We start from the raw sequence: 16,448 nt of genomic DNA, 5'->3' as shown, positions 1-16,448 counted from the left end.
CCTCTCGGGCCCCACCGCACGCGAGCGAAGAGCATATGCGGCTTCCACAAACTGCTCTCTCCACCACGAGGACTTGGGAGATCAACAACATACGTGCACAATTCCTGCCCAGTTGACAAAAATCACGCAAAATATTGTGCCTGAAAAGGCAAATACGAAAACGGGTTCCTCTGAAAGCGACGAGGAAGGAACGCCGACCTTCTAGAAACTCCGACACCTACTTCGGTCTGCGGGCCAACCAACGTTACCGGCAGGTCGTCGGTCGGAACACACGGTGGTCGGTATCACGCCGAGGAAACGCTACCTACGCTGACTTCGCAACAGCCTAAGCATCTCCAGCGGATTAGCAAAAACCTAATCCTCTTTCTCTCTCCCTTACCAATAGCATTTTTAGATTTTTGAAGCCATTGTCACAGCAAATTACCAAAATCTCGTAACCAATACCAGGTGGGTCGTCCTGTTGGCCAGAGCATTTTCTTTTCATTTTTATCCATTCTCTGAGCTCCGTTCGTCTCCCTTCCTCTCTCTCTCTCTGACCGACGGCCCCATCTGCCCCGCGCTGGCCTTCCTTGCTGCCGCTGGCTACGCAGCCCCGGCCGCCGCATCGCTCGTCCTTGTTGCGGCGCTGGAACCCACCAGTGTACTACGCCATCTCCCATGGCACCACGGACTCAAGCTCATCGCTGCCGTCGACCATCCATTCCTCCACAAAGCGCTCATCCATCGACCTTGCCTCACGCCGCCGTTCAGATCAGGTGAGAAGACCACCCGTTGCACAACAGCAGGGGTAGGCACGGCCGCCGAGCAGGTCATCCTCCCATATTATTTTTTCAGTGGATCCCCCTCCATTGGAGCTGCGTTGTCCTGTGCTGCTCACTGCTCTACTAATGGAGAATAAAGAGAGAGAAGCAGATAAATTGGAGCGGTGGTCAAACTTGTGCTTGGCTTCCAGTAAATTGGATAAAGAATGAACTGGAGATTGGAACAGAAATTGAAAGGAGAGATGGGTGCTTCGTGCTTGTGCTTGGATTGAGTGGCACCTGTGGAGCGGCGTGGCGCAGGGCCGGAGCTGAGGCGCAGTACAAGTGGCGCGCAACCGGAGCCCGGAGGCGAGCGTGAAATGTCCTCCCGCCAGAACCAACCGTGGATAGGGTAGAGGAAGGTCTCCCCTCGGAGGCGTGTTTTGGTGATTGCAAAAAAAAAATTGGTAACGGGGATGTGATTGGTAATCTCTTGAGCACATCTATCTCCAAAACGACAGTTTTTAGTATTGGGGTTTGGGATGAGTAATCTGCTGGAGATGTCTTCACAGTATCGCAACAGGCTGACGGACGACAGGCTCGCAGCCACCTCAGCGAAACCAGAATCACGGGCACGACCGCACGAGCATCTTCGACCTCACAGGGTTCTCCGTCCGACGGGCGACGGGTCACCGGCAGCAGCGCTCGCCGCCCCCTGGGCCACGCGAAAGGGCTCCAAAACGTCCACCGGATTTCTCAGTAGTGGCCACCGCACCAGCAACAGGGGTTCACCCGCGCTCGTCTCCTGGGAGCGCGACCTGCGAGCGGCGAGTGGCCAACTGGGCAATGCCTTGGCCTATATTCTTGGGCTAAACGAGCCCCTGCTGAAAACGAAATTCGCATGAATTTCGTCGCGTGCTTCGCACAGTTTATCCGCAGTTTGATCCGAGAGGCACCCATCACGCACCAGGAACCAGGCAGACAGGGCGATTATTGGCGACGGGCGCCCGCCGCGGTCGCCGTCGACGCGTGCTCCTCCTGGCTAGGCGGCTAATCCAATCGAGACGGCGCGCTGAGCTCTCGCCTTTCCGTTTCAGCCGCAGTGGAGCCGGATCGCGGCCTTCGGAGCCTGATTGGTTGCTTGCCAAAACTTGGCATGTCAAAGCTAAAACTTGACAAAAAAATTTGCTTAAATAGGAGAAGTTGTCAAATTTAATAAACCAAATGGTGACTAAAATATTGGCTTTTCAAAACTTTAGCAGCTCTCAATTCCCCGATCCGGGCAGCTAATCAGAGCCGGACCGCGTTTAATCGTCTCTCCCAGCATGCGTCGGTGTCACCAGGGGGGAGGTCGTCGACTTCCTTGGTTCCTTCCCCCACACGGCCACACGCGTGCAGCGTGGTCCACACGAGGACATGGTCATCGACGGCGACGAGGAGTAGACTTGCAAGTACTCGTGTCCATGAACATTTTGCTATCGGATCGGTGCAGCGCTGCTCGTTCTGATACGGTCTGATCTGAAGCTGGCGCTGTCAGTCTCAGGGGCAAGGGACCAATAATTGTACGCCTGCCTGCCAACCACCACACAGCCTACAAAGCAGGCCGGCCCGCTAGGCTTGGGGATTCTCATCACATGCCCAGAATCCTAAACATCCTTGTACTGACATGACCCCCGACAGGTCGCCACTGAATTTCTCCCTGCACGGGGTGGTGCCATCTGATCGTGATCAATACATCTCATCTCTCATGTTTCATGTGTTGACTCTCGCTGGCCGTTCCCCAACCACACACACGCTGCAAAAATGCTCTCTTATCTCCTGGCTTCAGGTGGGGGGTGAGCAGAAGAACAGCCAGCCAACACGATCCACTCGAACGGGGACACGATGGCCGTCCATTTGCCACCGATCGGACGGCTCAGGAATCCTCCGCGGCGTCCCAAGTGCAGAAAGCTTCCCAGGCGGCTCTCCGCCCACGAAGCCGCGGCCAATTTTGATGGTGGCAGGCAGGGGCCGCAGGGGCGCCATTTCGAGCGAGGCCCCCCTCCCTCCCTCCACGGCTTTTTTTCTCTCTCAAAGGGGCGTGCGCGATTCGCTGCCGTGCACTGCACACGCTGCTCCTACACAGGAGCAACGATCCATCCAAGGCCCCTTTTGGCCGGTTGCAGTTGGTGGTGGACCCGGGCGGCGATTCATGATCTCTTCCTCATCTCGCCAAGGGGGACGGACGGACATCTGAATCTCATCATGGGGGGCAGGGCAGGGCATTGAACCAGCAACCGGCCACGAGAACCGCCGCCAACTTTTACCGGCTCGTGAATGTGCTCGCCGTCCTTCGCTCGCAGGGACACATGACGACGCTCGGTTGCAACGGCACGCGAAAGGTTTCTTTGAAGCCGTAGGCAATCGGTGACGGGTTTTTACTGCTTGTTGGGGGATCTGCAGCGACATGTTAGGCCGGCTTTGCTTGCAAGTAGAAGGAGATGCAGTGTTGGTGGTGGCACTTCAGGAGGGCGTCAAAGGTGACATCGTTGCAACAGAAAACGAAAGGCGGCCGCGATGTTTCCGAGCTTGGGCGTTCAGCCCGGCCATGCCACCAGTTGGATATGGAAAGTTGTTTTTGTTGATCGGGAAGTTTACCAAAGGCTTGGTCACGATGTGCACCGCGCTGGACACTGGCCTGTCTCTCGTTGGACGGGTTCAAGTCATGGCACGCGAAGAACTTGTCCATGTATGGGCCAGTAAGGAGATGAGTAGTAGATGACAGTAGGTGAAGCACTGTGGAGTGTGCCTAATGACGCACACCAGCCTGATCAGCTCCTCCTGTACTTCTTCGGTTGCTTGATTTTCATCAAGTGGTTTTAAGTATACCTGGGGCCAGCCAAACTGCTCGAACCAACAGGTTCGAAGCAGTCGACGTCGCAACGTTCAGTTTTTTCTAATGAGAAAATGATCAGCATCAGAGAGTTTGGTTTGGGTTGATCCCACTAAGAAAGGCTTTTCTTGCAGGGCCACCTGAAGAAAGAAAAATTCCCGCAAGACATTTCGTGCTGTAAAAGGGAATGAAACAATTCACCGCTGCCATGATGCCCGGGTGACTCGGATCGATCGATTGGCTTGTCTTCGCCGACAGCCATCACGAGCAAGCTCCACGGTACTTATTCCCGCGCGTGCGTGTCCTGAGGCACCATCATGGGAGCAGGGAGCTAGCTGCTGCGTCGGGTTATCCATCTGCTGTTCGATATGATGTGGTGAATGGAATGAACGGATGGCTCAGGACCGGCATCGTTCTCGAAGTGGATTTCATGGATGGCAGCGAAGACTTTCAGCACTTGTTTGCCCGGCCCCCCTCAAATGTGAAACAGTGCTTCTGCAATGTTCAGCCTTGGTTGTTTGGATATACAGTGTGAAGAAGAGGCACTTCTGAAAGCTCACTTTAAATCAGTATTCATGAAAAGTTGTCCCAATGATATATGTTGAGCCACTTTTTCTATCCTGAACCATGCTTACTATTTTTAGTTAAATTATTGCATAATTGTTTCCAATCCTCCGACCTAAGTAGTTATTCGACATGGAACCCATTTCCTAATTCAATTATCATATTAGAGGAGTTGGTGGAAAATAATACTCTAGCAGATCCCATTACCTTTTTTTCAATTTTTTTCAATAATTATTGGGATGAATGAGTCCACCCCAACTCTTCCAAATAGGTTGGAACTCAGTTGGATTGGGATGAGATTATTATTTTTTAAGTATATTAGGATAAGATAATTGGGGAAACTACAGAAACAACTACTGATAGCCATGAAAGAGATATTTGAGATATCCCATTAGCTAGTTATTAGGGAAGAATTATTAAAACCGTAGGAGATGCTCCTAGTTTTTTTTCTAAAAAACAAACCAACGACATAGACAGAATTTCTCTCCCCGACTAGAAACTAGTATGGCATACAATATATACCCTTTTAAAAGAAGAGAGAAATTATATCACACCATTTTATTTCTCTCATGCACCTGAACATTTGTCATCCCATCTTGCCCTTCTTCTCTAGCTCGGGTGACCGTTTAGGGTTTGGAATAGTGGGCTTCAGGATTTGGGTTTAGATTTAGAGAAGGGAGTACCTATGTCCGAACGGCCTTAGAGGAAGGACCACAGTGGCGGATCTGCACGTCGTGATAGTGGGACGAGGTGCGGAAGACAGTGTTGGAATATTCGCGCGCCTGCGAGAAGGTTGCTGGGAAGGAGGAGGAGAGGGGTGTGGCTCAGGAATAAGGCTATGTTTAGTTCCCTCCAAACTTCCAACTTTGACACTATGCAAAAAGAAGATTCCCCATCACATCAAACTTGCGGTACATGCATGGAGTACTAAATGTAGACGGAATAAAAAACTAATTGCACAGTTTTGTTGTACTTTGTGAGACGAATCTTTTGAGCCTAATTAGTCAATATTTCGATAATAATTCACAGATACAAACAAAACGCTACAGTTGCGCATTTATGGCAAAATGCCAATTTTGCTACTCCCGAATTGGGAACTAAACAAGACCTAAGTTAGCGTGGGAGTTGCTCGTGGATGGTGGCTCCGATAGCTGGGGCGTTGCGAAAGCCAAAACGGTGTGAGGGAGCGTGGTACCTAAGTATCGGGGAAGAATGATGCAGTGAAGATGGAGAAGGAAGAGACGAGCTAGTGGGCCTCACTTTGCCAACAAGACAAAGAGCGTGGTGGTGGTGTGTGGCCACGCACAGCATCAGCCTCGTGCATGGACAAGGAAAGGCAGGTAGGAAGGAGATTTGGGAGAGGAGAGATTTAATCCAAACCGTCCAGTTTTAGGTCTAAAGACCCAAAATACGGCTGCGGGTAAAGAGCAAAATAGTAGATGCGAGAAGACATTCCCAAACAAAAGACCACATCTCATGGTAGTCTCCCACATAAACGCTGTCCTCTAGCGTTACCATACCGTGTGAATCGCCAAGCACTAAGCTCGTAGCCAATGCCGGATCGACAAGGCCAAGGTTGGGACTGTGTGATCATCTCATCAACGATTGATCATGCATGGGTGGAGAACTCGGACCACACCACAACGCTAAAAGCGTGACCAAGTACCGGGCATCTACCGTACGCGAATGCAAGGTAACGAGAAGACACGTCCGGCGCTGCCAGGCACTGGGGCGGCACGCACACAGGGACCACGCCGTTGTTCTGGCCACGGGAGGGGGGGCCGGGCCACGGCCACCCCGCCTCGATCGCGCGACACCGCGGCGCGGCGCGGACTGGATGGATGGACACGGGCATTATGGACCTCGCGATTCGCCGTGCGCTTTTCTGCGCGGGCGCACACGCAGCGGCCGTGAGACGCCCGCTGGCCGCTGGCTGCTATTATTGCTGGCTTGCCGCGCATCCCTGCCGCAACGGCCATGCCGCCATCCGCCCATGCCGTCCGCAACGGTCAGTGGTGGTGTCGTTGTGATGGCAGCGCACGACGATCGGTTCGATCGGCCTGGGCACTTTGGCTGGCCCTCCTCCCTCCGGCGTTTTCCTGGGACGTGCCTGAGGTTGTGGATGACCAGGTTGGTCATTGTCGATTTCGACAGAGAGATATATCGGTGCGTTACCGTTTGTAACTTCGTCTTCGTGTTTGTGCGTGCTTAACACGTGTTACGTGCGCCAACGTGGCAACGTCTTGACGGTTCTGGCTGCTGACAAGTCACCGCAGGTCAATGTAGCAGGAAAAATCAAAGACCTGGATTTCGTCGCAGCTTCAACCACATAGACCGGATACCGTTGCTTCAGAATCTGTCGTCGCTTCTATCTTTGGCCTATTCGCACATGTCGCGCTACCCAGAAGCCAGCGTGAGCACGCGACGCCTGACGCCTGAGGCCGGCGACGACGACAGTGCTAGCTAGACGGACGGCAAAGGGTGGCGGCCCTCGGCGTGACACGACGGCGCGACCGGCGCCGGCCGCCGGAGAAGCGGCAGGGACGGACCGACAACCAATAACGAAAGTTGCTTTAGCCGCCGCTCGTCATTCGTGAGCCGGGATCACATGCAAGTAGCGTGTCGTTAGTTGGAGCCTCTCGATCCAAAGCACTGTGCTGCCCACGCTGGTCGACTAGGCTGGAAGATAAAAAGGGGGATTCCCAGCTATCTACCTTGTCGCCTACTCGCCTTATCCGAAGTAGGAAGCTGCTGGCGTAAAGCGGTAGAGTGATTGTTACCATCCTTGTGAAGAAAGTCTAGGTGTGTTTTACTATCCGTTCGGATAGCCACGGACGTAACAAAGTTGCTCCCAGCATCATTACGCCGCATTTTTCTAGCAAAAGAGTAGAGTGCGCACGAAGCACCGGTGGTCAGGTCACGGTAGAATGACTGAAAAGATCGTGCGTGAAACTACGCTGCACGCGCGGCGCCGGAACAATTCGTATAACAAAGCGGTGTAGACGACATGGTATGGAATGGTATGTATGCCATGTAAGGTGTCGTACAAGCGTACGGTACCGTTGTTTATGCTTGCGTGTGGGCGACACTGTGCTACTGTAGGGCAACCTTCCGATCGAGTCAACGTGCATAAAACAATCGGGATGAGGTCGTCTGACCCCAAACCGACGCTAGAGCAGTTGCAGTTAACAGATGGATAATTGGAGATGGTGCACTTTTATTTTAGCGGTCGTATATATAGGCATGTGGCCTATAACAAGTAAAGAACACGTCCTCGTCAAATCAAACCAAACACTATTTTATTCGAGATGCTCCGTTCTTATAATATGATGAGCTACAACGCTCACATAACAAGCTAGACTGCTGGTGTATAAACTCTGAACACGGCACTGTGCTAGACGCTCACATAACACTATTGTATTAAAAAGGAATGTCCGGTCTCTGAAGTCCGAACTCTGACGTGCTTTTGGACTCCCTGCACCTGCAGGCTGCAACAGCTCCTGGAGTCATGGCGTTCCAACCAATGGCTTCGTGCTTGCAGCTTGCCAGCTTGGTGCGCGCGCGCGCGTCTCCACGAACGAGTTGCCCGTCAGGGACTTCGCTTCATTTGCTTGGGGGGTTTGCTCGCATGAAGAACAAGAACATTATCCCGGGATCTCTGATTAGCGTAGCAGTTTGGCAGTTTCGCTTTTCTATCTTGCCAAGAAAGTTGGGACGTGACAATATGATAAGCACATGTTCCCTTCCCTCTTTTTCTGACCTTTCTGCCAACAGCCTACAAGTTACAGGTGCACCTGTTCTATAATACTAGCTTTCAGAAATGATTGAGCATGAGCCCCTGTTCCACTTCTACAATGTCGTTCGGCAATCAGACACAGCTGATCATAAGCTGGGGGTGCTTAATGATTTGGATTTGGTGCAGGGAGGCTATCCCAACGGCCATAAACGTGATCCCTTCTATTAGTATACCCTTCGAGGCCGCACGCACGAACTGCCGCTCCATTACCCCGCGACCAGACACGACCGGACGCAATGCAAAAGTAATGCAATAATCAACTGCATGTTGTCTCGTCTCGCGGGAGGCAAAACAAGATGATGATAAAAAAGGTTCTTTTAAACCGAATCATCAAAGGAGAAGCACGACCAGTAATCGGACTTCACTTCACCCATGTTTTGACAGAGCATCGGTGATCGCAGCAAGAGGCAAAGCAGAGCGGATCGGCAAAAAAGATTTGTCCGGGAACGATGGCGCATTGTTGACTGTTGACGACCGCGACCACCGGCCTCGCCGATATGCTCGCTCTCTTTTTGGACCCCGCCGGATTTGTTGCGTTCGCGCCGGCCCCACCCCGCACCCCCACGCGGGCGCGGGCAGAGGCAGGGCCAGGCGAGCGCGCAACGAAGGGAGGGGGATCCCCCGCAACGAAATCCCCGAGACGGCGACGCGCGCACCAACTGCTCAACCACTGCCGGCGACCGCGCGGACCCACCCAAAACCCCGTGAAGAAACCCGAACAAATTCACCAAACCGCACGGCGCCCTGCGTGCCCGGCTGTGGCCGACTGGCCCGTGGTCGAGCCGGCGGACGTCGAAACCTGGGGGACGGGGTGTGGACGTGGTGCGGTGGTGGGGCTCGGATAAGGAGGGAAAGCAACGGGGCACCAGCACGGACGGCAGCCTGCGGGCAAGCGGCAACGCAGGGCGCGGGCGCGGCGACGGGGTGGCCGGGTGGGGTGGGGTGGGCGAGGCCGCAAAAGGCCGGGTCCCATGCCGGTGGCGCCCGCGGGGGAAAAACACGGGTTATTTTAGTCGCCAGCGTATCTCGTGAAATCCAGGAAATTCGATTCACTCGACGCCCGGCTGCTTTCTCCCCCGTCGCGAAAAGCCGCAAGCCAACAAAAACACATCAAAGCAGGGAGCGAGGCGAGGTGAGGGAGGGAGGAGAGAGAGAAGGAAAAAAAAAGAGAGGCGAGGAGGCCTCTCTCTCCTCTGTCGAAGGAGTTGGAGGAACGGGCGGAAGCGGGAGTGGTTGGTGGCCGGCGGCGCATGTGAGGCTGCGGAGGCGGGGGGAATTGGGATGGGGGTGGGAGGCGGAGGGGAGGTGGCGGTGTCGGCGCCGGCGGAGGAGGCGGGGAAGGATGAGGGGGAGGGGGGCGGCGGCGGGTGGCGCGTGAAGGCGAAGCTGATCAGGGTGCTGGTGGTGGTGTGGGTGCTGGTGGCGGCGTCGGTCTGGACGGGGCTGCACTACCGCTTCCGCCGCGCGGCGATGCGCAAGGCCGAGGAGGGGCTCGTCAGCATGTGCGAGGAGCGCGCGCGCATGCTGCAGGACCAGTTCGCCGTCTCCGTCAACCACGTCCACGCCCTCGCCATCCTCGTCGCCACCTTCCACTACGAGAAGCACCCGCCCGCGCTCGACCAGGTCCGCCCGCCCTCTCCCTCGCCGAACCGAGCCTCTCGTCGCGGCTCCTCTCTACGTGCTCTATTCCTGTCCTGCTCTACTGCTGCGATTTTGTGGTTTCTGCTCTGCGCGCGCAGTTAATTGCGTGTCTCGCCGCCTCTGGAAATCCTTGCTGCTCCTTCCATTGCCATAACACCTCGACCATGTAGCAGTACTTTGCTCTGCCTCTGCTGCTCCTGGTCTCTGCTGTTTCCACTTCATTTAATTACTGTCAAGTCCATGGTTCCCCTGGTGGCATAGGCTACTGTGCGCAGACCGTGCCTTGCGCCACTTCTTAAATGGAATTCTCTTTGCTGTTTTTTTTGTGCGCGCGCGTGCGTGCGTGCGATTTGTCGATGCAGATTGCTGTTCGGCTGATTTCTTTGTCGGCTGCGGGCCTTATTTTCGGGTGATTTCTTCTGCAGGACACGTTCGCGGACTACACCGCCAGGACGTCGTTCGAGCGGCCGCTGCTGAGCGGGGTGGCGTACGCGCAGCGGGTGGTGCACGCCGACAGGGAGAGCTTCGAGCGCCAGCAGGGGTGGATCATCAAGACAATGAAGCACGAGCCGTCCCCGGTGCAGGACGAGTACGCGCCGGTCATCTACTCGCAGGAGACCGTCTCCTACATCGAGGGGCTCGACATGATGTCCGGCGAGGTCTGCGGCGCCGCCTCCCGTTTCGTTTCTTGGGCTACAGTAATTGTTCTCTGCTGGTGTTGGTTCTGAACTTGAGTGTGTTTCTGTGACGCAGGAGGACCGTGAGAACATTTTGAGGTCAAGAGCATCAGGGAAGGCGGTTCTCACGAGACCGTTCCGGCTCATGTCGAACCACCTGGGTGTTGTACTGACGTTTCCTGTTTATCGCGATGATCTTCCATCTGATGCCAAGGAGGAGGATCGTGTTACGGCCACCGCTGGGTGAGATTTATCTCCGTTTTTTTTCAGAAGCCTTTTCTCCATGCAGTTCATTCCTCGCCTGCGCAGAATCCACTGCCTGTGGGCTGTGGCTGTTCATACGCTGCAAAATTTATGCGAGTAAGATGTTTTTGTGGTGAAAAGCCTATGGTTCTCACTGTCACTGGGCGCCGGGTAAACTCTAAAGCATACCTCAGTGACTAGAAGTGGAAGTGAGACAGAGTATGTAAGATACTCATAAAGAAACGGGACTTCTATAATTGACTGGTGTCGTGTGATTTTCTTACAAACCAAGTAACCAACTCTTCTTACCCTCTCTCCACCCTCTTCTCCAAAGCTGCAAGCGAGCTTTAGCAAGGTCAGGGTTATGGTTGGGGGAAGGGGTTTTCTCCACCAAGGCTCCAGGGAAGTTAGGGTTTTGGGATTTGGGTTAGGGGCTTAGTGAATGTGCTTCCAGGGCTCCAGGCTTAGAAGGACGACTAGGGAAGCTGGCCAGCCTGGTGGTGGCAGCAGGTGAAGAGTGGGGCTGTGACCAGTGAGGCTGTGTCGGAGTAGTAGTGGCGTGCAGGGTAGGAGCAGGGGCAGCTCATTAACAGCCCATGGAAGACGGGTTACCATAGCGGTGGCCATGGATCCGGTGGAGGAAAGCACCATGGCGGGACAAGGCGAAGGGATCAAGAAGAGGTGTGTGTGTAATGCTGTTGGATTTTGATGTGGCAGTCCAAAATTGAGTCTATTGGGGGTGGGGGCGAGCAAAACATGGGGCCTGCATAAATGGCTTCAACTGTAATTGGGTTACTTCACCTCACACATTACCAGGTCATGTCACAAAATCAAAAGATTTAAATGCATAACTATTCACATTTGGTATTTGAAGTACGCAATGGGTAAAATGGCTTCTCTAAAATTTGATGTTTATTATTTTTTCGAGAATAATTTTGCTATTTATTTTGACAGGTACCTTGGGGGAGCTTTTGATGTAGAATCATTAGTGGAAAATTTGTTGAGGCAGCTAGCTGGCAATCAGGAACTGGTGGTAAATGTTTATGATGTCACAAACAACTCAAACCCTCTTGTCATGTATGGATCCGAAGTTCCTCTTGGTAACCCCTCACCATCGCACATCTGCATGCTAGATTTTGGCGACCCATACAGAAAGCACCATATGATTTGCAGGTAAATGTTTGCGTATGTCATATTGAGTTCCTAAAAAATTACATATTGTATTTTAGCAGAATCTAATTTTACATCCCACTATCCACAATCTGAACAGATACAGAAACAAGCCTCATGTCCCATGGTCTGCAATTACTACCCCATCTGGTGTATTTGTCATATTTATGCTTGTGGGCTACATACTCTATGCTGCTTGGAGTCGCTATGATAATGTTAAGGAAGATTGCCGAAAGATGGAGGAGCTGAAAAAGCGGGCAGAAGCAGCTGATGTTGCTAAATCTCAGGTTTAAGTTTGTTGTATTTTTTTATGTCGTAAGTTTGTAGGTGCAATTTTCTTTTGGAATCTAAAAGACTCTTGTTTGTCAATGGTAGTTCCTTGCAACTGTTTCTCATGAGATCAGAACGCCCATGAATGGTGTCCTAGGTATTTTTTTCGATCCTACAACACATTCAGCTTGTTGTCAATGTAGCTCATTCTTAGGAGGAAATTTAGTGATTTATCCTATTTCTTGGTTTTGTAGGAATGCTTGACATGCTGTTAGACACAGACCTAAAGTCTACCCAGAGGGATTATGCACAAACCGCTCAAGTCTGTGGAAAGGCTTTAATATCCCTGATTAATGAAGTGCTCGACAGAGCGAAAATTGAAGCTGGAAAGTTGGATCTTGAGTCTGTACCATTTGATCTGAGATCCATCCTTGATGATGTCATTTCGTTATTTTCTTCAAAGTCAAGAGAGAAGGGAATTGAGGTTGGTTCTTCTTAGCTCAATAACATCTGTACAAACAACATCAGTCAACATGGCATTACCATGTACCATGCATTATTTGCCTCAGCATCTCTTGCTGTACCCAGTTTCCATGAACAAACGTTCGTAGAATTGTGCATTCTGCATGTCTAATTTTTGTTCTATCCGTACTAATACCCTTTTACTCTGCAAAATCGTAGCTTGCTGTATATGTATCGGAAAGAGTTCCTGAAATCTTGTTGGGTGATCCCGGAAGGTTTCGACAGATAATTACAAATTTAGTGGGCAACTCAATTAAGGTAAGTTTGCATGATCTTTTCTTCCAAGCATGATTAAGGAAATGAAGGCCGTTGATGGAACCGTTCAGTTTTAGCTAAAAATGTAGTGCATTGTTTAATTATTAGCACTCTTGAGTTTGTTGCCACCATAAGTTTATGATTGATAATTCTTTTGCACTGACAGTTCACAGAACGGGGACATATTTTTGTACAAGTTCATCTGGCAGATCACTCAAATCTTGCAACAGAAGCCAAAGTTGAACCAGTTGCAAATGGGATGAATGGACATAAAGATGAGACAACTGCCGTAGCAACCAGTGTTTCTCGCAACACACTAAGTGGTTTTGAAGCGGCTGATAGCCGAAATAGTTGGGAAAACTTCAAGCTTTTGCTTTCTTATGAGAAAAATGAGATGCCCTATGAAAATGTATCTGATAAAGTGACTCTCGTAGTAAGTGTCGAAGATACAGGGATAGGTATACCATTGGATGCCCAAGGCAAGGTGTTCACGCCTTTCATGCAAGCTGATAGTTCAACTTCTAGGACATACGGTGGTACTGGAATTGGACTGAGCATCAGCAAATGTCTTGTTGAAATAATGGGCGGTCAGATAAACTTTGTCAGCCGACCCCATGTTGGCAGCACATTCACATTTACTGCAGTTCTCCAAAGATGTGACAGAAGAGCTATTAGTGACAGTAAGCCTGTCATGTTGCACCCTCTTCCATCCAGTTTTCAAGGTTTATCTGCACTGTTGGTTGATAGAAGACCAGTAAGAGCTACCGTAACTAAGTATCACTTGCAAAGGCTGGGAATTACCTCCGAAGTTGTCGCTACCACTGAACTGGCTCTTGGTGTGTTGTTTGGGAGAAATGGCCATTCCCTAACCAGGTACCTCTCTTTCCTACGTGCTCTATACAAGTTAAAATGCTGAAGTGATTGAGCTACCATCTTGAGTACATGTAGGAATAGTATACCATGCTGTCTGGTTGCATACTTACATGCATGAGACATCTTTTGGAAAAAATATATTTGTCTTGCAACAATTGTAGTTGCACAAGAATGATCGTAGGCGTATTGATTGCTTCAAAGCAGTACTAGTTAGTTCATTTCAGTTCTAATTACCGAATTCATGGTGTTGGATTTGCTTTCGATTTGTATCTTTGCTACTTTGAGCTTTAGTTAATGTTACAGCTCAAATGGCTACTAAATATTTCTGAGAAAATGCAGTTTTTGCACTTTGGAGCTGCACTGTGCAGATGGCTACTAAATTAATTGTTAGCTATCATAATTTTGACATGCATTTTCTTTCGTTTTTCTTGAATCTAACTAGTTCCAAATTCATCATGCAGCACGAAGCTACCATGCATGCTGTTGATTGAAAGTGATTCATGGAGCTCAAAGATGGATGTTTCCCTACGATCTAGACTCCTGGAGATGAAGCAGAATGGTCACAAACCCGTATTACCCAAAATTATCCTTCTCGCAGCTGCAGAATCAGACAAATTGAAAGCAAACTATGCAGTTGATTCTGTGATCACCAAGCCTCTGAAAGCAAGCACACTTGCCGCTTGTCTATTCCAAGCACTTGGTATCACACAGACACAGCCGAACCATGAGAAACGCGACAGCACAGGTTCTCTTCGTGGGTTGCTTCTTGGCAAGAGCATATTGGTGGTTGATGACAATAAGGTAAACCTTAGAGTGGCTGCTGGCACATTAAAGAAATTTGGAGCAAAGGTGGAGTGCGTGGAGAGTGGAAAAGATGCTCTAGCCCTCCTAAAAGTCCCATATAAGTTTGATCTTTGCCTTATGGACATTCAGATGCCTGAAATGGACGGGTAAGTTTTGCTACTCAAGCTTTCGCATGTGAACTTGGGCGTGTTGTTTTCCCTTGTCACTCTCTTGTTTTGGTTGAAGTCAAACATTCAACTACTTTGTACACCAGGTTTGAGGCGACCAGGCAAATACGTGCAATGGAAGCGAAGGTGAATGAGGAGCAGGCAGACGCCGGTGATGATTCAGAAGCAGACGGCGCGACAAGGGCGGTGAAATGGCACTTGCCGGTCCTTGCAATGACCGCCGATGTCATCCAAGCCACCCACGAGGAGTGCACGAAGTGCGGGATGGATGGGTACGTCACGAAACCCTTCGAGGAGAAGCAGCTCTTCCAGGCGGTGCAGAAGTTCTTGGACCCTGGCAACATGTCAAGCTAACACCGGAGTGATGCATCCTGGTGTGCACTGGGAGCTCTGATTGTGAACCGAGGCAGCCGTTCTCTTCCATTCTGTAATTCCCTAACCGAGGACGCGATCTGATGATTCCGATCCGGAAGAAAACCCGTCCAGAGCCGTGGTTCTTCCGGGCTGAGCGCCGGCTCAAGCCTGCGGTGAGGAGGAGCACGAGGTCAAGGCAGCACGCAGCACGGACCGGTGCTGGGTCTGCCGGTGCAGCCGTCGTGTACATGTATTGTATTGGCAGGGGACCCTGTTTATAGCACGTAGTGTGGCGGCCTGCGCTGCTGTCGTTGGAGCTGCACGCGTGCTGATGAACTTCGAGCAGAGTTTTGTTGTACAGCTTCCACGATTTTTCTGCTCCAGTTTAGTCCGTTGAAGAAGGCAGGCATGCTCGCTGGGTGCGGACGTGCGGTGCAGCAATCTGAGTAGTTTTTGCATTGGCATCTGTCATGTATGGTAATCACCTACATAAGTTGATGTAATTGGCTCAATTCATTTCCATATTATGGATATGAATTAGGATGGCACTGATAAGAAAGACTGTTTAGATTATGCCATTTCATTCTCTTTAGATTATGCCATTTCATTCATGTCAAAATGTGCAAGGGGAATCTCCCTGTCCCTGCAAGTTGCCTGGACTCTGCAAGTGACTATGGAGCCATGAAACTTGAACCAACACGAACCAAAAAGGGTTATGGGCCAACTCTGAGGCCTAATGCAAGCCCACACTTCTGGAACATTATCTCTTTGAAAAAGAGAGAAACATGGTCTTAAAAAGGATTTTAAGCTCAACATCATCCTGAAACAGGAAGGATGCGAATTCAGATAGCCCTAACTAAAAGGGGAGAAAAGCCAAAAAAAAAAGGAAAATACTGCCGGTAGGAGCACGTCCACGACACGATCACACAAGCGGCAATGGATCCTGGCCTTCTCTCCGGCGGCGTGTCTGCACGTCGACCTAGTGGTTCGCCGCCAGACCAGGCGAGGCAAAAAAAAACCTCAGGGGCACCGGCAGCCGCGGCCCGCGGCCCGCGGCTGGCTTCGCGTCCGTGCCGGAGAGCAACCAACGAGCCCACGTCACCCTCCGCGATCTCCACACGCGCACAGGACAAGCGGACAGGTTCAGTGGTGCAGGGCACGAATCAGATAAGGAAACAAGCCGGGAGGGGGGAAGATCTTTTCTTTCCGCCGGTGATCTCGTCGGTTGCCGGCGCGAGACGCTGGGCGACTGGGCGAGCGGAGGAGCACGCTACGCTGCGCTGGGCGTGTGGTGACGGTGAGTTCAGCTGGGGATGCATCGTGAGGCCGTGGAGCTGCCGGGTCACGAGGAATCTGTGCTAGTCCACGGGGAGTTGGAGACCCCTCTGGAGGCTACGTGGAGCCGTGGAGTGGCTGCATCTCTGGCGATGTGTTTGGGGCAGAAAAAGGATCTGTGTGCCAAACTGCCAATGCGCCGGCGTCCAGATTCAGAGTGACTTG

The 16,448-nt window shown here is 51.4% G+C and overlaps 1 protein-coding gene across 1 annotated transcript; it reads left to right on the top strand.

Moving 5' to 3' along the window:
- The first annotated feature begins 9,030 nt into the window (after positions 1-9,030).
- LOC117837607 (probable histidine kinase 4) lies at positions 9,031-15,526 on the top strand. The gene is made up of 11 exons (XM_034717325.2): positions 9,031-9,595; positions 10,039-10,272; positions 10,367-10,533; positions 11,488-11,706; positions 11,804-11,990; positions 12,079-12,130; positions 12,228-12,457; positions 12,655-12,753; positions 12,917-13,623; positions 14,085-14,573; positions 14,681-15,526. The coding sequence occupies exons 1-11, from the start codon at positions 9,254-9,256 to the stop codon at positions 14,946-14,948; spliced, it is 2,994 nt and encodes a 997-aa protein (XP_034573216.1). The 5' UTR covers positions 9,031-9,253; the 3' UTR covers positions 14,949-15,526.
- Positions 15,527-16,448: the final 922 nt, after the last annotated feature.

The sequence above is a fragment of the Setaria viridis genome, chromosome 9 (assembly GCF_005286985.2).
Source record: "Setaria viridis chromosome 9, Setaria_viridis_v4.0, whole genome shotgun sequence".
Classification (NCBI taxonomy): Eukaryota; Viridiplantae; Streptophyta; class Magnoliopsida; order Poales; family Poaceae; genus Setaria; species Setaria viridis.
This window is presented reverse-complemented; position numbering and strand designations above follow the sequence as displayed.